The 25,890-nt window shown below is 39.8% G+C and overlaps 1 protein-coding gene across 6 annotated transcripts in view; it reads right to left on the bottom strand.

Annotated features, from left to right (window-relative positions):
• EPC1 (enhancer of polycomb homolog 1) overlaps positions 1-25,890 on the bottom strand; it is a 108,492-nt gene that overhangs the window by 13,746 nt on the left and 68,856 nt on the right. For all 6 annotated transcript variants that reach the window (XM_045003827.1, XM_045003826.1, XM_045003828.1 and 3 more), the window contains 9 exons: positions 16,116-16,275; positions 14,612-14,757; positions 14,321-14,527; positions 13,789-13,937; positions 10,908-11,067; positions 9,035-9,211; positions 8,858-8,947; positions 8,624-8,772; positions 5,473-5,825 (listed from right to left, as the gene is read on the bottom strand). In XM_045003827.1, the coding sequence (XP_044859762.1) occupies positions 5,473-5,825; positions 8,624-8,772; positions 8,858-8,947; positions 9,035-9,211; positions 10,908-11,067; positions 13,789-13,937; positions 14,321-14,527; positions 14,612-14,757; positions 16,116-16,215 (1,531 nt within the window). In that variant the 5' untranslated portion in view covers positions 16,216-16,275. The remainder of the gene's footprint in view (positions 1-5,472; positions 5,826-8,623; positions 8,773-8,857; positions 8,948-9,034; positions 9,212-10,907; positions 11,068-13,788; positions 13,938-14,320; positions 14,528-14,611; positions 14,758-16,115; positions 16,276-25,890) is intronic.

A 25,890-nucleotide genomic window follows, 5' to 3' on the forward strand; every position in this document is an offset into this window, starting at 1 on the left:
CTGGAGCAGAACCAAGGCAACTTCCTGTTTGCCTGTGAGGTGAAAAGGTCCCAGGCTGGCATTTTCCATGACCAAAGACATAGTCGAAAAACAAATCGTGAATCTCCCATTCTTGATTTGTGGACAAATATCTGCTTAGTCTGTTAGGGAATTTTGTGCCCCTGGTAAGTATGCTGCTAATAGCGTTAAGTGATGTTTGATGCACCAATTCCAGAAACTGACTGCCTCTACACACAGATTTTGTTCCCCCTTGCTTGCTTATATAAAATACTGTTATCTTGTCCAACATTATCTGACTATGTTTGGTTTGGATGGATGGGAGAAAGGCTTTGCAGGCCTGACAGAACGCCCTGAGTTCCTATAAGTTGATGTGCATTCTGGACTCCCAGGGGTCTAGACACCCTGTGCCATGTGATCATCCATGTGCACACCCCAACCCAAGAGGGAGGCATTGGTAACTATGGTTGCCTCAGGTGTTGGTGTGAGGAACAGCATTCCAAACTGAACCTTTTCCGGTTTTGTCCTCCACACAGAAAGAGCCTAATACCTTGGATGGAGTTGTGACCTTATAGTTTATAGTGCCCTTCGCTGGTGAATACACCAAGAAAAGGCAGGCTTATAAGCACTGTAGATGTAATCTGGTGAATGGTGTCACATGTGTGCTTGAAGTCAAGTGGCCAAGGAGTGAAAGGCAACTTCCAACTGAAGTCCTAGGCCTGATGATGACTTTGTGCATAAGAGTGCTCATGCCCTGAAACCTTTCAAGAGGTCGATATGCTGTTGCTGTAGTTGAGCCTAACAATGCCCCTATGAAATCTATGTACCTGGGGAGGGATTTTTGTGATTGATGCAAACACTCAGGGAAGATAAAAGGCTGAGCAAAACACTGGTTGCCCTGTGGAACTCCTCAATGGGAGTGGCCTGCAAGAAGCCAGTTGCTGAGGTATGGGAAGACTGCAAATCGTTCTCTTCTCATCCAAGCAGTCACCACTGAAAAATCCTTTGTAAAGACCCCGGATGCAGTGACCAGACCAGAGGGGGATTAATCTGAATTGGTAGTGGTCTTGGTGGAAGAACCACCTCCTGTGGGCTGGATGGATATCAATATGAAAATATGCATCTTTCACGCTGAGAGCCACAAAACCATGTGCTCTCCTCTCTTGGGTAAATTCATTTTTTAATCAATTTGTAAGCAGTGCTGAGCCTCCTGAATTTCCTTCAGCTGGATTTGTAGCTTTGCAGCAACTATCCTAAGCAATACCAAGAGCTCCAATGGGGCTGGTTGTGTATGGCTGGGTGATGGCAAATAAGACTCTTGCACCATTCCTGGGTGCCTGGGGTAGGGCTCTCACAGTCCCTAATGTTGCCAATAGGATGGATCCACCAGCAGAGGGACCCCTTGGCATCAGGTACCACCTGTCTCTTGGCCAATCGTATCTGGCTGGAGGTCAGAACCCTGACCTTCTATGACTTGTCTGGGGCTGCCTCTCTTTGGTGCTGCAGATACTCTGACTCATCAGAAGAGAAGGCCACATCCCTAAGCAGCGGTAGGACCAATGGCTGCGCTTCAAAGCTGGTGGGTAGAATGGGAGAATGACTATCTCCTTGTGATAACAATGTCTTGGAATATAGACAGGAGCAGTGAATGCAGACAGGGGACAGCAAAGATGTCTTCCGGGGAGACCATCCCCGAGTACAAGGAGAGTCCATTGGCAGAGCTGCTCTGGTCGCTGTCTGGGGCCACATTGCTATCAGTGCTGCCTTGGTTCCTGAAGTGGATTGAAGCACCAGGAGTCGTCTATCTTGTGTCTTCACCACTGCAGCTGGTGTTGGAATCAAAGGATCCGTACCCTTGCGTACCTCCTATTCTTGTCAAGATTTAGTCAACCTAAGACCTTTGCACCTGTGCACACTGGCTCTCTCGACTTTGACAGGGTCAGGGAAGAGATCCCTTCTTTTTGGGACAGACACATACATAGATGACTTATGTCTATGAGAGTGCCCCTTATTCTCCTGTGAAGCCTTCTCTTTAGGCTTAACAGACTTAGCATCTGCTTCTGAGCTCGTGCTCAGAGAAGCGCTGCCCACTTGTTGAGCCTGATGTATGGGCAGTGTGTCTGTCTCTCCCAGCCCTGGATCTGACAAGGTCTTCGTTATGACTCTCAATTTCTGACCCTCATGAGTTCAGGGGAAGGAGGGGAAAAGAGAAAAAGAGCAGCAGATGCTGCAGTTGGCAGAAATGTGAGCCTCAATAAGGAAGTACAGGCAACACTGATGTTTGTTGCTCACAGAAAAGGAGTACGGGCAGGAAACAGTTTTTGAATCCCAGGACCCTGGATATTATCCCAGACTTCTTGGGGGGGTGGAGGGGAATGCTGTTTAATGACTAAAAATTAACTATACATAATTCTTACAAGAATGATGCTGCAAAAAGGAGCTGAGGAAACAGGAGATTCCTACTCCAATCATGCTGTGGTAAGAAGGAACTGGATAGGGATCAGCCTGCACTGCCCTTTATGCCCTTGGTTGGGAGAACGAGGAGAGCTATGGTGCATGTATGGGCCAACACACATTTCTTTCAAGAAATTCTGGAGTCAGGTGCATGGTGCACATATGTATCCCATGTGTGGAACACACACAGGGATCATCACTCAAAGAACCATTGCCTTTTTTGAGGAACATTTGGAACTAGATGAGACTGAAACACTAGAAAAAGGTACTACAGAAAATAATCCTACATTGGCATGAAAATAGACTGGATGATATATTAGGTCTTTTCAATCTCTAAACTTCTATGACACTATGTACCATTGGGTTAAAGATTGTTATACTGTGGACAGGTGATTTAGCTTAGGACTCCTGATAAAATGATGGAGAATCATGTGGCTATAATCGCAAATGAGTTGTATTAATGTTTACTCCCTTTTCCAGATTAAAAAAACACAACCTCTGATTCGAGTACATCTGTGTCTATGAAATGAAATCAGACTAAGTAAATTTTTACATGTATTATTCCTATGACAAGTGTTAAAATTTAACTGTGATAAAAATATGAATCTAAATTCCATACTGATTTTTAAGTATTGAATGTTTACTATAAAAGTAATTTACAACAATGAACACATTATTTGATAGTGTTAATACACTGAACACTTACTCACAGATTTAGTTTTTTCTAAACTTAAGGTATAGCCAACATAATTAAAGTCTTTATCTAAGAGAGAAACTGTCTCATCTGTATTTTAAGAGTCACCTCTACAATCTATTTTAAAAAGTAAATATAGCTGTTAACCTTGAACTCCAAATTTGTAACCAGTTCACTTTAAATATGATCTGAAAAACCCATAAACATTCAATTTCTATTCACAGGCTACCTGCCAACAGTCCCTTTGTATCTTATCCTAAGTAGCTAGAAACTTGCCCAGTATCTTTAGTGCAATTCCTCCTCCTGGCATTAACAAACTTATACTGCACCTGCTCTTTCCTACTTCCCTGCTTCTCTTTCAGATCACTGTATCTGCTTCAGGCAACTGGAAGAACCACTAAGAGAGAGAAGGCAGCCACCAGAAGCCTCATATCAGAGGCTCTAGTCTAACCAGTAGTAATTTCAGGCCCAATCCATCTTCCAGCAAGGGATGGAGTAGATGGTAAAAGAAGGAAATACCAGGATGACGGGCAGGGATAGAACAGAAAGAACACGGGGGGGGGAGAGGGGGGGAGGAGGGGGGGAAGAAGAGAGAGAAAGAAAACACTAGGAGGAGGTGGTAGCCTGCTTTGCATGCACTCTTTGAAGATACTGCAAAGGGGGACAGGATTAACAGAGTGACAAGGTGTAGAATACAGAGGCAGGAGGGAACAGAAAAACAATGAAAGGCAGGATAAAACCTATTTTCTTGAGTAAGCATCCAAACTTTTGGAGTTCATCACTGGTTGTGTGTATTTCTGAAAATACTGTAAATAGGATTTTACCTGGTTTCACATGTATTTTTTCAAAGTTATGCTGTTGGTTTGAAACAAACACCTGATTAAATATGGCAAAGAATGGGATTTAGTAAGGGTTATTTTGCTCTTAGTTTAGTAGGATATTTTAACAACAAACCTGAAAACTTTGTTTTGAGGCGCTGATGAATTAATATTAAAGAATATAAAAACAAAAGTTCACTGGAATGTGCGCGTGAGTGCCTGCCTTCCTCTGCATCCCCACCAGCGACTGGGGAACTGTCCCAGGATAAAAAGTTTTAATATTGGCTACACTATATACTCTGCTGAATAGAATTTTTAGATAAGTGATCTCTAAATATTTCTTCATGACGCATTTTGGTGGTTCTTTTAATACCTCTCCCAAAAAGATTCTGGGTGCTGTCTCTGTCCTAAAGGGAGAAAAAAGGTTATGTATTTAATTATCAGCACTCTATGCTCATTGGTTATCTCCTAGCAACGGAAAATGTAAAAGAATCAGTGTAGTTGCCTGACCATCTGTAACCTCTGATGCAACTGACTGTGAGGTTTTGTTGACTTAGACAGTGAACTTTAGCAGGAGTGGATGGTATAGCCGGTCTTGGAGATCCCAAATGATGATTTTAGGAGTAATTACTATTTCACAGGGAGCATATTTCACAAGCTCATCAGCAACTCTTGGCTTTCTGTGTTCTTTCAGATGCAGTTAGTGCTGACTGATCAATAAAGCTAGTGAGCGAAACATATTGGAGTTTATAGTTATTTGAGTAATTGTCTCTTCTCTACATCTGCCATATACTGCTGCAACAAATCAACATCAGCAGCTAGGGAGCTTGCTAACAGTTTTCTGATTTAAAACATCAGGGGGCTGACGGTCAAACGTTTACAGTGACTGGTCCTCAGTTCTGGAATTCATTTCCTACAGTAGTTCTACAGAGTTGGCCTTGTATCATGTCAGTAAACTATTTCACTGGCTTTTGCCCATGCATGGGGGAAAAAAATATGCAAATATTTTTATTTCATTTTTTAAAGAAGAAAGGTAGTGTATTGACTTTTTTCAAAAAATCTGTTGTATTAAAGTGTATATGCATACTAGTATTGTAATATTTTATTAAATATAAAATCAACCTTTTGTCTTCCCATAGATATCCAACAGGCAGGGTGGTAGAAAATTTGGAGTTTAAGGTTTTATGCTTTCTTAGGCAATCTTATTTTTTAATATGGTCAACGGTCTTTTTTATATTAACTAAAAACCCTGTACATAAGTGGACTTCATACATTTCTAAAAGTCAGAACTGCAACAAGTGCTGCCTTTGTACATGCATTTGAAATAAACTCTATTAATGTTCATGTTAAAAACGCTGATTAGTTTTCAATATAAGTGGTAAAACAGATGATTCACTGCTTTCATTAGAACAGATGACAAAGAAAAAAATATGGATAAAATTCTAATATTTTTGATTCTCTGAGTCAAGTTTAACATTTCTAGAAAAAAGTTTGTCAAAATAAACATACCAAAGTGTGCTGAACCACTGCTACTTTTACTTTGTATAGAGGTACTGCATGTCTGGGTCCCAGGTTGTGCTGTGCCTGTTCGATTTATACCCCTGTATAATTTCCTACAGGAGAGTTCATCATTGTCACTGTCATGTAGAGATGGTGTCCGAGGCCTAAAATGCCGCCATCTACATGATTTGATATTGACTAGTATCTGACTGAGGTCTTTAGAGAAAGATTTGTCCGAGGTATTTGTTTCTGAGGTATTGGCAACTTGACTGATTGAAGAGTGTTGCGTTGAGGAAAGCATTTCCAAATCCAGCTGGCGAAACGTACTGTTGTAGTCTGAATGCGCTCTGTCCAGTAGCACCCTAAAATGGAAGTGCAATAAACCTTAGCAGACAATAAGAAGCCAAAAACAGAAAGGTCACCACACACCAGTGTCTCATAGCAGGAATTTCTTTAACATGAACAAAACTCAAAATATCATGAAATACAACCACACACTTAAATCCTATGTTACTGTAAGTGATGTTTAATTTTTTTTTATAAACTGGAACTTGTCATGTCAACGTTTCCAAATTTATTATGAACCATCTAACAAATAGCAAGGCACTCATATTTTTGATATTTATCACTACAACTTGGTAGAATCTTATTGAATATTAAATTTGCAGAGTATCAGGTAGGTAAGGAAAAGATAAAAATTGTAAAAAATTTTAGTCCATGAATCCTAACTAAGCAGCAAAAATGTGTCTCCAAAGGGCCAAAAAGCCAATTCTTCTCCGAGCTGCTGAATACACCAGTTCCACACATAGAAGTGACCCAACCCAATCTCCCCAACCACTGAATATGCCCACAACTACACCCCCAAGAAGTGCTGAAGATGTCATGCTCTACCTATCTAACCTCCTGGCAAAACCCTTAAGGGGCATCCAGATCCTTCCCTGGTTTGTTGAAATTAAATTAGAAGATGCTGAAATTCACAGATTCCATGACAGTGTGATTTAGATGCTACCATTACCCAGAAAACAGAATTTAGGGTGCCTCCAGAATATACCTAATGAGAACAGATCAGCTATGAGTGTCCAGGGTAACTATGGGAAATATCTTGGGCTTGCCAGTGGTTCCCTGTTTCAGAAACTCTGTAGAACAGCTGTTCTGTTACCCCCAGAGGAAACAGATACAGCCTTCTGATAAAGATTGACACAAGCAGTATTCTTTTCAAAACACAGCACCTCTTTATTGGTGCAAAAATTAAGAATCCCTAATACAATAACAAACTAACAATCCCCTTATTGATGTTATAAAATACAAATCCTTTATAAGCTAAAAAGCACCCCAAACCATGTTGTCTAACAGTCTGAGCTGATCCTAAGTGATGTGCCTTGCTTCAGAGAGTTAGTCATCCACAGGTTGCTGAGAGCAGTTCTTAGATCAGTGACAAACTTTTGTACTGGTGACCCCTTTCACATAGCAAGCCTTTGAGTGCGACCCCCCTTAAATATATTTAAGGGTTTTTAATTTATAACACCATTATAAACGCTAGAGGCAAAGCAGGGTTTGGGGTGGAGGTTGACAGCTCGTGAGCCCCCCCCCCCATGTAATAACCTCGCGATCCCCCCGAGGGGTCCCGACTCCCAGTTTGAGAACCCATCTTAGATGTTCTTTAAATCTTACATATGTACGTTCCTTTTACAATTAACACACATTCATACATCTTTATTAGCTGCCCCCCCCCCACCCCACACACACCACTATAATTATCTGACACACTTACTATGCTGTACTGTCTCCTGTGCACTCTGTCTCTTCTCTCTTTGCTGCAGGGACAGGACTCCTTCTGATGCTGTTCTTAAGAGCTAAGAAGAGAGCACTCTCTAAACTATCCCACTCAACTACTGCTGCCATCCACTGACACACTGACCGTTATACAGTTCTGTCAGAACTGTCTAGACCCTCTGTTATCCTCCTTCTGTCGGATCTTTCTTGGATACATGCCAACTGCCAACATTCTAAACTGTCAGTTCTATTTTTAGCCTGCAACCCTTATTTACCTCCCAGTGTATGATCTGCTGCTAGTTTTAGCATTATTTACCACCGTTTCCTGCCAATTCTATATTTAGTGCTCTGTGACCTGCAGCTTCCATCTAATGGTGGAATGACTCTTGCTTATTTAAAATGGAAGCCAGGGATCTAGGGACTTTAAGATGGAATTTTTCTAGTATCACTACCACAGCCATTCAGGTGCTTCCATAGCAATAAGTTAATATTGTATAAATCTGAAAGCTAAGTGAAGATATTTGTTTTCTTGACTGACTAAACTATGACCTGATCAACTTATTTTAAAACACACTCATTTATAGAAAGCGTAAAATATATTTAAATATGTATAGTCTTTAATTAGGTATGTAAAACATAACACCTATATGCAGAAAAAGTAATACAGAAATGCTTCTAGACCAAGATTTTCAGAAGTAGATGCCTGAAGTAATGTTCCTTAGAGTCCATATTTAGCCACCTAAGTGAATGTCCCGAGTATCTACCATTAACTCATTTGAAGCTGCTTTGGTACAGAGCACTTTTGAAAGATCAAGTACTTAAACAAGAACTTAGCTTAAGTGATTTGCTGTATCTAGGCCTTATTTGGGAGCATAACATTGAACTCCCATTTTTTGGAAGTCTCAGTCTTAAAAATTAAGATGCTAGACAATCACAAAACTATGTGATTTCAGGATTACAAGTAACATGTTAGCCCACAGCAGCAATCATACATAGCTAAATTTTACAGGTATGTCAGACTGAACTTTCAGGACATCAGTGTTTCTCAAGTCTCTCAAGATGGCCTTTGGGTTCTGGGAGAGGGGAAATCCATTTTTAAAATCAACCATTCAACAACAAATACTTTTTATACTACAACCTCCAACCTCAGCTCTGGAGTGGCAAAAGTCTTTCCCAATATCAACAATAATGGTCTATTAACGAAGAAGTAAAGTGTGTCAGGATGGCTTTTACAGTGGAACAAACCAAAAGATAAAAATATCAGTAAGTGAAAGCATTCTGTATGTTCTATCTTTTAGGGTGCCAGTGTCTTTCATTTTCACTTTTGTCCTTGTGTCAATTTTAAAATTATCCATAACTTTTTATAGCCATAATAAGTGCAGCTTACCTTCCACCACGTCCAACCCGTCTTCGTGCAAACCCAATACACCTTTGGGGTACAGTGAGCGTGGTTAAGCAGTATCTATAGCGGACATCTCCTAATCTTCCATCTTTAGGACTACTCCATGGCCAGTTGCCGGTTTGGTCTAAATGAGGCTTAAAAAATTTTTAGAGAACAATTATAAATAAGATTTATTCTATAATGATGCTCAGTCATAGTTTGTAGAGAAGTCTCACTTACAGCATAGTACTGACAACCTGCTTTCCTACGGAAAGCAAAAGGACCATCAGGATCATTTTCTTCCTCAGCTTCGGAGGAACCAGACATAACCTTTGAAAACACAAAGGGAGCTGGTAAGTTCATGAGATAGATTTCTACTGCTCTTAGAAAAGAAGCAGTAAACTGTAGAGATCATACTTGGGAAAGAGGTTCTTCATCTGAGCTTGGGAAATCATACTGATTCAGATCTTTAGCATTAAAGACTGGCAGTGCAGCAGGACTTGTCTGTTGAGGAGTAGCAGCAGCAGATGAAGGCAAGACTTTGGGCTTCTTCTCATATTTCCTTTTGGGTCTTATAACATCAGCTTTCTCTTGCTGCAAGAAAATAAAAGCTTAATTAATTCACTCAGTTTAACAGCAACAAAAAGCATTTAATCAAAATTCAGATTCCTGGGCTTTAGCAGCAAAGTGTTCTAATTATTTTAAGAAGGAATTAAACACAGTTAGTTCAGAGACTATTCTGCGACATCCAGTTAAGACTAAATACTACTGTGGAACAACACATCAGAACTTGACATTATTCAAGACATGGTTAGATGGGCATCATCAACATGAACAAAGCATGAAGGCATCACTATGAACACAAGTTTTCATCTGCATTGAAAGTCCTCTCCCCCATTTTTATTTAATAGGCATTTTTATACGACTTCCCAAAACAGTATAAAAATGCCTGATGGACATAGATAGGGAAAGAAAGTTAAACTATTCTTCTAAACCTAAAAAAAAGTCTGAGCATTGTGTGACTTGACTTAAAATACCCCAACCCATTTCCCAGATGCCACTGAAGAGTTTTAATCCAAAGGAGAAATCTTTAATAAAAACAATTTACCCAATAGACCATTACATGGTGTAAACATGAATTTAACAACATAGTAAAAAGTCTTGACAGGAAGTACTCTAGTTGCCTCTTTCAAGCTTTGCAGTAGTGTTGTATACATGGGGAAAAAGATTTTTGGGGCTAAAGTATATATACTTGCATACAACTGCCTAATTATGTAGTCCTATTTATCAGGTAAAGCAACATTTAGGAATTCAGCTGCTGCCATTAATAAATAGTGTGCTCTAGAAACTTGAATTACAGCAGAAATGTATCACCATTCTGTAAAGCTCAGACTGATTAGAACCCAACCAGAGGCATTCATCCTTTTAAGGCAGATGAAAAATTCCATATGGGCTACTGGGTAAAGGCTCTTTCAGATAAGACTTTACATTCAAGCATTACTGGTTTTGGGGGGAACCAAGCCTGCCTACATCTGTATTCATTCAATACATAGCAGAATGGAACTCTGATTTTGATTTGAGTTTTTGGACACTACAGTAAATACCAGATAAAAATGCTAAATAAAATATCAATGCTTCTCTGGTTAACTGGAGAATTCAGCATCATTTGCTTTGTGTGTTTTATGTCTGGAGAATTTACAGAGCAATAGCATTTTTAAAATTCCCCCCATTTAACACACATTACTTACTCTCTCTTTTTATACACATACAAACTACTATAAGGTGTACTGCATTTGAAAACTGGCGTCAATAATGAATTTATAAATATATCCTTCACCAAACTGTAGATTTTAAGTTAGTTTTTGCAGCTTACATTTTTAAACAAGTATTTTTGCCAGTTCACAGGCAAAACTATATGAACAGCATCAGCTGAAAACAGGGACCTAAACGATTCCTGATATAATCTTGCTAGAGTCATAAAATACAAGGATGGATTATCCTAATGCAAGTTTGACATTGGCCTCTGCCAGTCCTGAGCCCCTTGGCTCTGTACTTGCTTTGAACTTCATCATTTTGCTTTATTTCTTATGCAAGTAATCCTAACTTCAACAGAACTCTGACAATTTATACCAGCTGAGGATCTGCTAGTGTCCTTTAACGATAGGTCTTTCATTTTTTAGAAAAGGTTTTACCTTCAAAAATAAGCATAATTTCTGGTATCAGTCTAAAACCTTTTGTGTTCTGTTGACACAAGACCATACATATTTGTTTATAAGTACCACTGCTTCACCTTGTTAACTTTGAATTCCTTCAGTTCCATAGCTTCTTGATGCTTAAATGGACTGCTATTTGTAACAGGAACGATGGGGATGGCATAGGTAGGTTTCATTGGCTGCCGCTGTGCCATAACCTCGGACATGATCTCTCCACTGTAGTCACCCAAATTATACCTGAAATTAAATTTTTTTAAGTGCTAAATTGTCAAAAACCCTGAATATTTGCATATTATTTTTAGTTTCCAAGAACAGCATATGACATAGTATAACTTAGATACCCACCTACTAACTATTATGTAATGTATGTCACAAGTACTAATGACCTAAACTTAAAAAAAAAAAAAAAGGTAGTAAGAAGTACTTTAAACAAGGAAAAGGTGCCTGAGCTGTAATCTCACATTACAAGCTTTTATCATACCAGCAATGGGTGGTTCTCAAACGTCATTGCATCAAGATTCCCTTTTGACAACAAAATTTACTACATGACCCCAGGAGGGGTGACTGAAGCCTGAGCCCACCCAAGCCCCATCGCCCCAGGCAGGGGGTCCAAAGCTGAAGCCCCATCGGCCCCATTAAAACAGGGTCACAACCCACAGTTTGAGAACTGTTGTCCTATAGTATTCAGTGTCTTAAAAGAGTAAAACTTCTAGCTATACAGATATATTTCAATTTCTGAAAGTATCCATATAATTGGCTTAGAGTAAACATACATACATAAACAAAAGAGCAATACTCCATGTCAGAAATCAACTAAAAAAATCTCTACATATTGCAAAGATGATATCAGCTATCATGAGGTGGGAGGAGTGAGGTATGTCTGTTGGATAAAGTGTTGATAGGAGTGCTTGATTACATGCAAATAACTCCTAAAGAACAGTGCACTATATCACTGAAGAAGGCTGCCAGCTGTTTTGCCCAGGTGGATTTTGGATCAGATATTAAAGTGGTTGGGACAAAGAGGATGGTGAAAAAGGAAAGGGGTAAAGCCTATAAATAATTTGCAATTCACTGCCACACCAGAAGTTTGTGGTCTGTGTCCCTGGTGCAGCAATCACTCATGGCAAAGCTTAATTCCACTTAAGAAATTTAAGATGCATCAAAAGAATTCCAGGTTTCCAAAATGGGGAACTACACAAAAATGAGAAAACTACTTAAAATGGAAATTAAAAGAAACCGTCACAAGGAAGAAAGTCTCCATGCAGTTTGCATGCCTATTTAAAAACATCATTAACAGAGACTCAAATTAAATGTATGCCCCAAAATAAAAAAGAAAAACAGTAAGAGAATCTCACCATGGCTAAATTACAGAGTAAAAGAGGCACTTAGAGGCAAAAAGGTATCCTTTAAAAACTGGAAATTAAATTCTAGTGAGGAGAAAGGAGCATAAACTCTAGCAAGTCAGGCGTAAAAGTATAAGAAGCCAGGAAAAGAAAGAATTTGAAGAGGAACTAGCTAAAGATTAAAAAAAAAAAAAACTGCTGTTAGTTCTTGTAAGTATATCAGAAGCTGGAAGGCTGTCACTCAGTGGAGCCACTGGAGTTGAAGGAACACTGAAGGAAACAAGGTTGTTGTGGGAAGCCAAATGAATTCTTCACACCGGTTTTCACTGCAGAGGATGTGGGTGAGGATCCCCACATCAGAGCCATTTTTTTAAGGTGACAAATCTGAGGAACTGTCCCAGATTGAGGTGTCAAAAGAGTAGGTTTTGGAAGAAACTGATATATTAAACAGTAGTAAGTTACCAGGACCAGATGGGATTCACCCAAGAGTTCTGAAGGAAATCAAATGTGAAATTGCAGAACTGTGGTATGTAATCTACTGCTTAAGTCAGCCTCTGTACCAGATGAATGAGGGGTAGCCAACGTAACACCAATATTTCAAAAAGGCTTCAGAGGCAATCCTAGCAATTTTAGGCTTGTAAAGCCTAAATTCAGTACAAAGCAAATTGGTTGAAACTATAGTAAAGAACAGAATTATCAGACACAGATAAACATGATATGCTAGGGAAGAGAGTCAACCCAGGTTTGTAAAGGGAAATCATGCCTCAATCTATTAGAGTTTTTTGAGGCTATGAACAAGCATGTGGACAAGGGTGATCCAGTCAATACAGTGTACCTGGACTTTCAGAAAACCTTTGACAAAGTCCCTCCCCAAGAAGCTTTGAAGTAAATCAAGCAGTAATAGGATAAGAGGGAAGGTCAGTAACTGGTTAAAAGACAGGAAACAAAGGGGTAGGAATAGTCAGTTTTCACAATAAAGAGGTAAATAACCATGTCCCCCAAGGATCTGACTGGGTCCTTGCTGATGAACATATTCATACATTATCTGAAAAAATGGGGAAACAATGAGGTGGCAAATTTGCTGACAATACAAAATTACTCAAGATAGTTGAGTCCAAAGCTGACTGCAAAGAGCTACAAAGGGATCTGACTTAACTGGGGTGACAAAATGACAGATGAAATGTCATGTTGATAAATGCAAAGTAATGCCGATTGGGATTATTGTTTCCAACTATACATGCAAAACGATGGAGTCTAAATTAGCTGTTACCACTCAAAGATTTTGGGAGTCATTGCGGATAACTACCTCAAAATATTTGCTCAATGTGCACAGTGAAAGAAACCTAAAATCAAAACTGACAAAAAAAGGGTGACTGGATGAAGACTAGACTAATTCCTTCCTGATTTGTAAGTATACAATTTTATTTAATTTTCTCTTTGTAAAATGTGAAAGCATGCTATACTATAATAAAATAATTAAGCACAAAAGTTAAAAAGTCGTAGTTTTAAAAAAAGATTTACACAAGTCAAAAAAGTTCTGTTTATGCAAGAGCGTGAATGTTTAATGCTAAATTTTTCAAAAATGATTATGAAATACTGTCCTGAAGTACTCTACCTCTTTTCCATAATTTCCAGTGTTAAATGCAATAACTCCCTCTTGCTTTTTTCCCTTCTCTTTATCATCTCTAGGATAGTTACTGCACGACTCAGATCTCGACGCAACTTAAGCATCTTTTCATAAGACGCTTCATCATTCTTTCGATTCTGTGGATATAACAAGACATTTTTAATTTCCTTTTCATTGAAGTTTGTTTAATTTCTATAATGAGTTTGTGTCAAGCATTTTGACATACAGAGAATCTTACATCTACTGCAAGTTACAAGTCACCTGCATTATTTATTATGATGATGATTGGATTTTGTAGTAACCTACCCAAAAAAAAACAAAAAAACAACAACAAAAAACCTGATACTCCTGGGATACAAACTTCTGTAGTTTGACTGTATAATATTTCAATTGAGTGATGCCATTAGCAGGCAAATAGTGTTTTTTTCCCCTTTTCTTTTCAAGATTAAGTATTAAAAGTTAAGTTGACCTAGTAATGCTTCAATACAATAAGAATGTGCCAGATTTTATATCTACTCACTTTTCGAGTCTGCATCTTTTCTGTTCGCCTTCTAAAAGCAACATAAGGATCATTTGTGCTGGAACCATCTCGCTTCTCTTGTTTTACTGCTGGGATAAGAGAGGGACCTCGACAGTTTTTCCTCTTTTTAATCCAGTACTCATACACTTCTCTAATTAATTCATCATCTTCCTTCAGAAGCAGTTTGGCCTCCTGCAGGCTGACTGGCTAAATGTAAAAACCCAATGTGTTACAAGAAATAGCAACATATGAAAGTATTTTTTTCATTTTTTATCTGAAATAATGTTGTACCTGCTGACCACTGCCCTTTTCTAGCCTGTCTATCATCTCCTCAAACTGCAAAGGAGAGATGTCCATTCTTTTCTTCAACTTATTCACAAAGGCGTCATCTTCTGAATCCAAGTCATAATCAGGCTGTTCAGCATCCAAACTAAAAGCTAAACAATACAGTGAATGTTAACATGGAAGTACTATGGAAGTATTTCGTTACAACAACAAAAGTGCCTGGGATTATAGGCTATACTTTTATGGTTTGGAGAGCAAGACAGAACATATGTGGTTTTTGTTTGCAGGGGAAGGGAGGGGGGAATCTATAAAACAGGTTCTCCAGTAACAACTTGATACTTTTATTAAAAAAAAATCTAAAAGTACAGTGAACAAGAATAAAAAGAATAAAATTAAACAGATGCATTGACACAATGAAAGCAGACATTAACTGAAGATGACATTATAAATATAATACCTAAGCATTCAACTGCTTATCATTTACTATCCAGTATACTTCCTATAGTTCAATCTAAGAATCTGGAGCAACACCCTGGCCCGGTTGAAGTCAGGGGGTTGGGTTTTTTGGGGTGACTTCCAGGAAGCCAGAATTTCACCCCAATTAGATGTGGTATTTCAGCAAAAAGCTTCATTGATGACTAAACTGACATCACCCAAGTCCTCCTCATCAATAACCTTAATATCTTAAATAAAAACACAAAAATAAATAAAAAATTGGTTAAAGATCATGCCAGACGAACCTATGATAATCTAACTTTACATACAGGTAACATTTTGAAGACTGCTTTTTGTTCACAGGGCATTCAGCTTAAGAACTTCAGTTGACCTCTGCTATCAGGAGAGAGCATGAGGAAGTAAATGGTCATGGAAGTAGTCAGTACTCTCAAGAAAGAGGTTTGTAATCAATCCCAATCTTTTATCCAGAAATAAACTGGGAATCTATTCAGTTTATGGGGCACAGGTATCATGTTCAAGACATTGCTAATTAAATCATATCACTGTATTCCACATTAGCAAGAACTTCTGAGATGTTTTCAAGTGTTGCCCCAAGTAAAGTGATGACTGTGGTGAGGTCCACATCTAAAAGGAACAGTTGAAATCTCCTAACCAGATAAAGATGAAAACAAGCAACAGCACTCAAGTGGGCTATCTAGGCATCTAGAAGCAGCTGAAGATCCCATGAAGAATTCTACAATGTGTATCTTAAGAGGTGAACATACTCCATTTAACTGAATACAATGGCTAACTGCAGCCACTGGGAGCTAAGTGAGGCCATGCCCGCAGATGGTCAATGTCTGCAAAATGTTTACCCTGATGGGCCATATGCAGCCTGTGAGTCGCAGGTTGCCCACCTCTGGTTTACACCTTAAGATGCTGCACAAACATTAATCTTTGAAAGGAAGTTTCAACAGTAGTTCAATAGGTGTTTAAGAAATCCTTTTAATTAAATCAGTTTAGGAACATTTTGGATATAGGCTTTCACATACATTTAAAAAATATTTATACTTACGCTGTATGTGAATGAGCTGCTTTGGCATCCTAAATTCCCCAGGATATATAGATTCATAGTAAGCGATATTACTTTCTGCCTCTGGGACCGGTATAACCATATTATCCCTCTTCTCTCCATATACCTGTTGTGCCGAGATAGCTCGCTGAAGATGATGTTCCTATAAATAAAAACAAAAAGAAGAGATTTGAAAATTGACATTCTATTGAGACACTTGGTGTGAGGAGTTTACCTTACTTTCCTAGCCCACTTTTAAAAAGATAAAACATATTAGTTTCTGTGGATTTATGTATTTACATCACAAAGACAAGACATGATAAATTAACAATACATTTTAGAGGAGATGTTCCAAGTAATGTAACAAGGATACATCAGTAAGACTTCCAGTAGGTGGAGCTCTCTCTCATCCTCCCCCACCCCCTACAGAAAGCCGTAGGGTTCTCTTCTGTACAGAGGCAGCTATTTAGAAATAGCAAAACACAACCAACCAAAATCCCTTATGGGCATAAGCAACACTATTTTGTATCCAAGGAAATATTATGACTATTCAATGACATGTTATTTGCATGTCAAGCTAAACAAATACTTGTGGAAGTATAAAAAGATAAAATCATAGAAATGTAGGATTGAAGGGCCCTTGAGGGGTCATCTAGGCCATGCCTTCATGCTGAGGCAGGATCAAATATACATAGCCCATCCCCGACAGCTGTTTGTCTAATCTGTTCTTAAAAACCTACTATAACAGGCACTTTACAACCTTCATTGGAAGGAAGCCTATTCCAGTGTTTAACTATCCTTATAGTCAGAAAGTTCTTCCTAATATCTAACCTAAATCTCCCTTGCTGCAGATTAAGCCAATTACTTCTTGTCCTACCTCCAGTGGACATGAAAAACAATTGATCCCCATCCTCTTTATAAATAGACCTTGAGGCCTTGGCTACACTGGCGCTTTACAGCGCTGCAAGTTTCTCGCTCAAGGGTGTGAAAAAAACACCCCCCTGAGTGCTGCAAGATACAGCGCTGTAAAGCGCCAGTGTAAACAGTGCCGCAGCGCTGGGAGCGCGGCTCCCGCTCCCAGCGCTGGGAGTGCGGCTCCCATCGCTGGGAGCTAATCCCCACGGGGAGGTGGAGTACGTGCAGCACTGGGAGAGCTCTCTCCCAGCGCTGGCGCTGCGGCCACACTCACACTTCAAAGTGCTCCCACGGCAGCGCTTTGAAGTTTCGAGTGTAGCCAAGCCCTAAGACATATTTGAAGACTTGTTATCAGCCTTCTCCTCAAGATTAAACATGTCCAGGTTTTTTTTTAAACCTTTTATAGGTCAGGCTTTTTAAACATTTTATCATTTTTGTTGCTCTCTTCTGGACTCGCCACCCACTCCCCCTGGAAGCTGTGGTTGGGAGCTAGGAGCAGGAGTGGAGCTGTGGCTGGGGCCCAGGCCACAAGCAGGAGCCGGGGGCTGCGACTGGGAGCAGGAGCAGAGGTTGGGGCAGGGCTGGGTGGCACTCCCTCCCATGGGGGCTGGCCCGGGCTCTGCTGCGCCACCCCCCGAACTTTCCTCCATGCCCTTCTACATGGAGTGCACTGCACAGTTTGGGGACCATTGATCTAAGACTTGTTAGAGGTAGATACGGTGACAAGTAAACATAGTCAGGACTTCACACTACAACCTTGGGTTTTATCTTCTGTAATTTTTTGTCACTGCCCATTTTTGATTAAACATGTTATTCCTGGGGGAATTCTGCACCAAAAATTAAACATTATGCACAAAGTATTTTAAAAATTTACATATTTTATTTGTCAAAACAACAATATAAATCAAACCAGTTTCAATTATTTTGGTAATTTATTTCAAAATACCTGTCAGCAAGTATATCTTAACCTTACAGCTAAAAAAAGGATTCAGGAAATGTTTTTTGACAAATAGATTTCTTACTAGGCATATTAATACAGAACTCTGAGTAATAATTCATTTAAGTTACAATACAGAATTGTATTTCCTGCACTACTCAGAAACAGTGCAAAGGTTTGGGGGAGTCATGGGTATCAGAGGAGTTGAGGGAGAGGGAAGTAATTGCTGAAAAAGAGCCTGAGTGTGAATTTGAAAGGTTGTTGGGTATGGATGGGACCAGGATGGGATGGGAACAGGTTTTGGGGGTGGGTGGGTGGGGTCCACGGGGAAAGATTGTTAGGGAGCTTTCCACATGCAGACCCTGGCTGACCCCTAGTCTCTCCCACTCAGTCAGGCACATCTGCCCCTGTCCCCATGTGTCTCTGTGCCTCCACTCAGGCACCTTCCTGTCCCTATGTGGCCATGCACTCCCTCCCCTGTTCCCTGTGCCTCCACTCCCATCCAGCCTCTACCCCAGTCTGTCCTCCCTCACTAACCGTTATGAGCCCATCTGACCCCCACAGCAGCTCCATGCTGTCTGTTTCCCCATATCCCCTGTCTCCTGACCTGGCCTGACAGGCACTGTGAAGAAGGCACTACAGACGCCCCCCGGGTTACACAAACCCAACTTATGCAAAAAGTTTTGGCACGTAATGGTTGGGTATACGTTTCTGACTTACGCAAAATTCAAGTTACGCAAGGCGTTCCAGACTGGAACGCTTGCATAAGCCAGGGAGCGTCTGTACAGGCTCTCTCCCCCCTAGCTGTCCAGGAGTGGCTGCTCTGTTCTAGCACCACAGCGCCCTCTGGTGGGCAAAAAGAGGAACTGCAGCAATTTTTCCAGCAGAAGCTATTTTCGGGGCGGGGGGGGGGGAGGGAGAAGGGGGAAGATGCACGTGAATTATGTGCACATGCAGTGGCGCAAAATTTCTCCAGTAGATACTATGAGGCTTACCACCTCCTTTCATTGGAAAAAAATTGTGCATGATTTTGTTAAAAAATCGTTATTTCTGATACAAATCCTCAAACTATTTATTGCAGTTTTTTGTATTTTGGATGATGGCTTGAAAGAACCATTCAATAATTATCTAACTTATCTTGGTGAGTTTAGTGTCAAGTTTTAACTACGGCAAAAATGTATGCTTTAATTAAAATAAATGACATTTTCTAGCCTTTAAAGTGAAGATTAAATTCATTTCACATTTAGAAGCTTAAGTGATGTTGTTCAAGTCTGCAGACAAACCCAATTCTTGATCTAATCATAGCTCTGCCAAGCTGCAGAACCTTGCAAGTACTAAGTACCATTATCAGTTTCCCATTGGTACCATACACAGTGTGGGAAGCAGTGCAACTTTTAAGAAATCGGTCAATTTTACGTCACTGTGGCATAGTTGGGGACTGCTACGTGTAGCAGCAGAGCCTGCATGATAGGTAAACAAGATAATTCTTTTTATGGAAATAAAAACAAAGCCATCAAGATGCATACATTATTTACTGAGCAACTGTGTGATTTTATTACCCTCACTAGTTTTAACTCACATGATTTTTAGCACCCTTTTGTGTTACATTTCTTTACTGGTGCGCTCTGAGCTCTACTTCCGAGTTTCCACCTGGAGTTTAATGTTATTTATATTATGGTAGCACAGACGCTGCACATACACAGTCATGATCCGAAGAGCTCCTACAGTCACCACTTCTGTACTGTAGGATCTGCCCCTAGATTACCTCATAATAAAATACAGAAAATCTGAGTGGAAGAGTTCTGTTGTATAGATTTGCACCAGTTCAATTGCTTGGTTTTGATCGGTTCCTCCAAGTGAGCTGTAGACTGGTATTTTATTTAACAATCCAGGGTTTTTTGACCTTTTAAAATTTGCTTGCTTCACTGGTAAAGGAGTTACAGTTGAGAGACCCATAAGTGGTACATGGTAAGGTCTTATACTTCTAATTCGATTCATTTTTTGATCTTCTAGTGCTTTGTAACGGTGAGACCTATGCTGTTTTGGCAGAGAGGGCACCAAAAGTTTAGAGTTCTGTTCCGTAAGTTGATTAGGTCTGCTCTAATCATTGTTGCTGAGTACTTGTCTAATAAATGGTAATTAGTGGAAGTGTAGGGGAAATGGTTTCCATTGGAATTTTGTCTCAACCGTTATTATGGTAGCTAAAAATGGCACTAGACTTCATTCCCAGGCAGCAGAATAGGTTGAATTATACTGTAAAATAGATTAGTGGTTTTATCAGGAAGTGTTAGTTATTTAATGGTTCTTTATTGCATACAAAAGTCTAGATGTGATGTTTTTATAGCTATATTAAGGCTTCATGGTACATTTATTATGATGGCCAGGAACATATCGTTTAAGATGTTTGATTTCTGTGTCTAATAGAAAGAACTAAAAAAAAAAAAAGGCTGCCCTGTAGAAGCTATTTTACAGTACATTTCTAGCAAGGGGAAATTCTTTTGTATAATATATCAAGAGGGCAATAGTATGACTAGATCATCAGCAAGTATCAGGCATTTAGTAGAAACCCTGGGTTTTGCTACTGATGTATATACTGACAAGGACTGGGCTGAGATTGCATTCCTGTTTTACTTCCTCTTGCATGAAGGTCTCCATATGCATGTCTATCTTTATCCTACAGTTGATGGATTGGTACACAGATTTAGCTGTGTCCTAGGTTTTTCCACTGATTTTTGTAGAAATTTATGTGTCAGTTGTGCCAGCTTGGAGTCGAAGCTTTAAAAGCCTCAAAAAGCATACAAATATCTTGCTTGGATTTATTCTAGTCTGCAGGATAAAACTGGTCACTGTTGCATTCTCAGAAGGATCCATTTTGTCTTGTGCATTTTGGTTTACCTATCAGCCATGTGTATTTTTTTTTTTAAACAATGATACAGAATGGTTTGCAGGTATGATTAAAATTATTTGGGTTGGAAACATTTGTATTTGTATTCTGAGGTAGATATATTACTTTGTTTTTTCAATGGATATTAAACAAACTATTAAAGTTATTACTATACCATCATTAAGATTTAATTCACTAATCAGTTTCACTAAACTGATAATTCAAAGCCTGTCCTTTGAATCTGGTCCCTCCACCAAAAATGGTACGAAGCTTCAACTCTGGAAATAGCTCTCTCCCTCTCCAGAGTTAGTCTCCCCCAAAATGATGGTTCATACACAGAGTTCTTCTGTACAGGAATTCTTGAACTGCATATCCCGTCCATTAGTTTCCTCATTCAACTTTAATTCCAATTCTCATTTTCAAATATTATGTTCTCTGCCCTGATGATTTCTGACAGCTCTACTTTGAAAAGTTTGACACCACTACATTTTTAGACAATAAAAAAAAAAGTATGCTAAATGGCTAACATTACTCTTATCAGATATTCATTAAAGGATGAGTTTTTCTGAAACATGATCAGCACTGGCCTAATTCTGTATCCACTGAAGTCAATGGCTCCCATTGATTAATTTTATGAGCAGTTAGGACAGTGTGCTTTTGACAATCCCATTCTACATCTGAAGTTTTAGTTTTTTTAATTTTCTAAACATGGAAAGAATATATATAAACACAGAAGAGCAGACGTCTGATGGTACTATGTTCCACACATAGTACTCTCACTCACAGACCACACATCAACACTCCTTCCTTAGATTGGGGTAAGAGACTAAATGAGTTTATGCACTGTTCTATCAGAATCTGGGACTGACTGACTGTTTTATGTATTTACCTTCAGCCAACAAACCACCAAAAAGTTACAAGATACCTTATAAAAGTTAAATAATACAAAAGGAAAAGAATGCAAAATTAAGGCTACAAAAATTAAATAAATACAAATACAAGTCTTATGACTGAGGCTCAAAGTCTTCTTAAAGAGACGTATGAAAGATTGGAAGAAACCACACTAATAGCTTGTATTGCCTACAAGCATAACTCAGGAAGTGAAAGCCACAAGACTACACACTCTATTCAACAAAATACTCAAAACAAAAAACAAACAAAAACAAACAAAATGTACAGGTAAATTTCAGTGCTCAGAGAAGAACTAGTATCATCAGCTGGAGCCTAGAATAATGAGTAAATTCTGTACAAGTTTCTTCACTCATGTCTCCAAAGCATCTCAAATTCTGACCTGTAACAACCCTACAAGTACATAATTTGTCATAGCTATCAGTCTGCACTGATTTTGTAAAGTGAAGAAATGGGCAGGTGAGGGAGGGAGGGGGAAAAAGAACCTCATCTCATTTATTCATTGATACATGTACCCATCACTATCACTGGGCCCTAACTAATATGGCAAACTAACATGGAAACTTGACTGTTTTAACATTTTCAAGAGCATCCAAAGTCCCACTGAAATCGAATGGGACTTGTGCTTGTAAGTCATTTGATCTGGGATGGGATTTTGGAAAGGGCTTACTGACACCATTGGAAAACTCATCCAATATAATATTACATGCCTCACCTGGGAGACGAGACTGGTCTTAAGGCCAACAGATTTTGTCAAAGTAGTGGTAAGATAGAATTCTAGAGCTGGAGGGTCCTTCATGATAAATGCCCCACTACAAGTCCGCAATGTTAAATCAAAGGAGCCATTAGCTCCAGTACCTCAACTGACCTCCAAGGCTGGGATGTCCTCTCCGATAGCCATGGCCAAACGATACAGGGCTTTTTAGATCAAAGTCAAGCATCCTGGTTTGCTTTCACAAACAAACAGGAAACCAGTGCAATTTCTTGACAATTCATTTTACTTGTTCCATTTGGCTCAAACTAAGCAAATAGAGAGATTAAAGCTAGTGCAGAATTAGTTTCTGAATGGTCTTGAAGGCTAGCTATGCACAGAGCACATTGTGCAGAATGGATCACTGCAAAAACCTTGATAACCCTGGAAAACTATTAGGACCTCGTTAAAGATTTGTAGCCCAGTTTCCAGAAATAAAAACACGCACACACACTAATACATCTACAGCTTTCTGAGAAAGAACAGACTTTGAAAAATCTCATTTGGTAGGTGTATTTAATAGTCAGTAAAATTTTATATTTTTATATTGTACATTCCATAAAAAGGTACTTTGCTGAATTAATACTCCATTGTTTGTATTTCTACATTAAGCATACATCTGTTGAAGTTTCAAGGCATCTGCTCCAAGTAGTTAGGATTTACTACCCACGAATACAAAAATTAATAGATCATTAATTACAGCTTCAACAAAGAATGAAATATCTTTGAGGTAGACAAATGAGAAAAAAGTTGAGAAAACAGAGTAACAAAAAATACTTATACAGCAGTTATAGTAAAATGGGCATTATGGTCCGATGTACTGAACAATGGTATGAGAAACTTATTTTAATTCTGGTTTGGGCACTGATGTGACTGTGCACAAGCTAAAACCTTTCTGTAGCTATTTCCACATCTGCAAAAAGGGGGATTATAATTGCTTACTTCACAAAGAATTGTGAAACTTAAGTAATGTTTGTACAGTGCTTTGAAAACACAAAATATCACTACTACAGTTTATTAGTGTTACTCTACTCAAAATGCAGAAGGAGGTGTGTTACGACTCTGGATCAGATCAGCCCTTGAGTAAGCAGACTTGGCTTCAATGACCAAGAATCTCCCCTCCATTAATACCTGACCTACATAGAATTTGGTTAAAATCCAACTGCTGGATTTCTAAGTTATAGTTTATCAGTCTAAATGTAAATGTAGTCCCAATTAAACTTACCTATTATTAATTTGATAGTTATTTGTATTGCAGTAGCTCCAAAAGACCTCAGCCAGAATCGGGTAACCACAGCACAAAGCCCTGAATAAACATTACTCCTGGGGCAATTCTGCAACATTGCCAAGCACAGAATTAGTGTCTCCCCCCAACTCCCAAGCAGAATAATCAATTCTGATGGGGAGGCAAAGGGAAGCTGCAATTACAGCTTTTGCTCACCAGGGGTGGTTGTGGCACCAGAAAAGAGGGCAGATGGCTCCTGCCATGAGCCGCCAGCTGAGGAGAGGGAGTGGGCAGAGACTGTGCCCTGCCCATAGGGTCAGGTGAGAAGGCATGGGATGGGGGAGGAGGGGGGAAGGATGGACAGAGAGGGACACAGGAGCTAATGGATGACAGCACTGAGCCAGGGACTGAATGGGAGTGGAGGTACAGGGAACATGGGACAGGGACAGCTTATGCCTGGCTGAATGGGAGAGGCTAGAGGTCAGCCAGGGTCTGCATGGAAGAGGCTCCACAAATCCCGTTATCTCCCCTCAAAAAAAAAAAAAAAAAAATCTGTTCCATACTTCCCACCCACACCCAACAACCCTCCAGCTTCATTCCCAGTCTCCTTCCCAGCAATTACTTCCCTCTCCCTCAACTCCTCCATTACTAGACTCCCCCAAGCCTTTGCACTGCTTCTGAGGGGTACAGGAAACACGGTTCTGTATTGTAGTTTAAATGAATTACTCAAAGTTCTGTATTAATATGCCTAGAAAGGAATTTGTCAAAAACATTCCCGAATCCTTTGTCTCTATTGTTACAGACATAATTGCTGAAAGGTATTTTTAAATAAAAATTACCAAAATAATTAAAACTGGCGTGGTGATATGGACCCTGCCCTGAAGAGCAAATTTTTAAAAACCCAAAGCGACAGAACATACAAGCAGTAGTAATCAGGATAATTTCAGGCATGCTCCTTGTTAGTTCTCAATTTCTAGATATACACATACTTGTGTCACACACAGCTGGCCCAACTTATTATTACACATCTGAACAATGATTAACTTTTTAAACAGTTAATGTTCTCCTCTATTTCAAAGCTCAACCAAAAACAGCAGCCATCAGTCTCATTTTAAAGGCTTTCAACATGCTTCCCTCTCTGCAGAAGTGGCCAGAACACAGGCAACAACCAGAGGGAGTTTTTCTTCCCTCCTGAGAAATCAGACCCTGGGAATTTGTGGGAACTCCTGCCCTACATCACTGTCCTAGGTGCTGGTGAGGTGGTGTCACTAGAGCCCAGCTCCACAGTGGGGCAAGTGACCTGCCCAGCCCACACCCTGCTCCTGTTGCTTGCCTCCCAGGAAGGAGTGGGAATTCCAGCCAATAGGCCACTGGGGTGTTGGTACCTAAATCTGGGCTCCTGGGATGGAGTGGGAGGTGGAGAACGAGTGGGTATAGCCCAGCCTGGCTCCTTCCCCCTACCATCAGTGCTGCTCTGACTGCTCCTGGAAGTCTCTTGCCTCCTGGGAGGCCTGGTTCTACGCTCTGAAAACTCAGGCCTGGTCTATACCTAAGAACTTAGGTGGACTTAGCTACGTCACTCGGGTATGAAAAATTCACACTCATGAAAGAGGCAGTTAAACTGACCTAAGCCCAGTATGGACCACGTCTACACTACAAACTTTGGTCAACAGAAGTTACTTGGGCATAAAGTTGTCAACGTTAGCATATTGTTTGTGCACAGGCATAGTTGGCTCATTGTGTCAGGGGGTGCATGTACCTACCAGGAGTGCTTGTATCAATGCAGTTAAGTTTTCCATGAGTAGGCATCCCAGTTTGCAACCCGCCACCATCCAGCGCACTGTCTTTTGGGAAGTTTTGGCAATGCACACAGGGGTGACTGGGAGCAAGGGGTCCACTTACCAGTGTGCAACTGTCTCCATCCCATAATTTTCATGCTTTTTTTCAAAATCCCACAAACCCGCTTGGCCTTCCTTGCTGACCAATATTTCTGACAGAAGCACAGAGACTGTACAGCTCTGCACTATTATCCTAAGCATTCTAAGCACAGGATGAGTGATCCTCCAGAATTTGCAGAGCTACACAAACCACCAAATAAGCAGGTGACATGATGTTTTCTTGGAGATTGCTGTGGGACACAATAAGAACCAATTCAAG

This window comes from Mauremys mutica, chromosome 2 (assembly GCF_020497125.1).
Source record: "Mauremys mutica isolate MM-2020 ecotype Southern chromosome 2, ASM2049712v1, whole genome shotgun sequence".
NCBI classification, from domain to species: domain Eukaryota; kingdom Metazoa; phylum Chordata; order Testudines; family Geoemydidae; genus Mauremys; species Mauremys mutica.